The sequence below is a fragment of the Eimeria mitis genome, genomic scaffold, assembly GCF_000499745.2.
Source record: "Eimeria mitis Houghton genomic scaffold, Emh_scaff1698, whole genome shotgun sequence".
Lineage (NCBI taxonomy): Eukaryota > Apicomplexa > Conoidasida > Eucoccidiorida > Eimeriidae > Eimeria > Eimeria mitis.
This window is the reverse complement of record NW_013570013.1, coordinates 1,939-3,059: the sequence shown is the minus strand read 5'-3', so window position 1 is coordinate 3,059 and position 1,121 is coordinate 1,939. Positions and strand designations below refer to the sequence as shown.

The following is a 1,121-nucleotide window of genomic DNA, read 5'->3' as shown; positions in this document are numbered from 1 at the left end:
ATATATATATATATATATATATATATATATATATATATATATATATATATATATATATATATATAGGGTAGCGCCTCGCAGACTACAGGAATACAGCTGCGTGTGTATATCTCCATCTGCTTGAAGTTGTTACTTCGGCGAGAAAAATCTGTTGTTGTCGGGGCCTGCATGTGAGATGATTTTGCTAAGCTCTTTCCGGTGTTTGTTTCGTCCGTTCCGAGTGCAGGCCGAAGTATCAGGGGGCGTTGGAGTGTTTGAACGAGAAGATATATCGCGATGTGCTGAGCGGCCCAAAGAAGGTGAAGGACAACCCTCAGTTGCTACAGCAGGCGTACTCGGTGCTTCGCCGTCCTCCGCCGGTTCTGCAGGTTCCGGAACTGTTCGTTGAGTTACGTCAGGAAACAGATAAGCGGCTTTGGGAGCAGAGACGGAAAAGGGAAATAAGATTCTACGAACAAAAAGGGGAACCCATACCCGACCGGTTGCAACTTTCTGCTGATGAGGTGATGGCAGCTGACGCAGAGGATCCACCCTTGCGGGAAGAGCATCTGTCAGAAACGGAACTGGCATCTCGCACTGTCTTGATAGATGGATGGATGAAGGAACAGTTCCGGTTGCGCTTGTACTACAGCAAACGCATTGGCGTTCTAAAGGGGGACCCGCAGGAGCTTGTAGAAACCTTTAACCCCGGGCCAAAGTACGTAACTGTGAGCGTAGAAGAAATCCTCGGCCTGAGCTACGATGCGAAACTGGACCCTGAACCGGAGATTGAGGCTTCATCACCAGAACAGCGATCTAGTGCTCGCGCCGCAGAATTCTAATTAGATGATTCCTATTCGTCGCACCGTACACATGCGTGACAACCAGCTGACTACACGCTTGGGTAGCCCGTTGGGCTAGCCGTTTTGGTAAACAACTGGCGAACATGGTTTATTGCCTGTTGCTCCCGTCCATGGCTGCAACGCCAAGAGGCGCTACAACTAAGATCTAAAACGGTCTCCGAAAAACAAGTCAAGTACTGTGGAGGGACAGTCGGTCGGTTGTGATATCTATCAGCGCCCGCATATCAACGGCACGGGGATGGATGTAGAGACCAATGAAGCTACGGCGCGCAGGGGCTG

At 49.5% G+C, this 1,121-nt stretch overlaps 1 protein-coding gene across 1 annotated transcript in view; it reads left to right on the top strand.

Moving 5' to 3' along the window:
• The window catches only part of EMH_0042040 (uncharacterized protein), a gene marked incomplete at both ends in the record, with an annotated part of 2,551 nt that extends 1,730 nt beyond the window's left edge, over positions 1-821 (top strand). Inside the window, one exon of the mRNA XM_013495688.1 lies at positions 227-821. Coding sequence (XP_013351142.1) covers positions 227-821 — 595 coding nt within the window. The remainder of the gene's footprint in view (positions 1-226) is intronic.
• Positions 822-1,121: the final 300 nt, after the last annotated feature.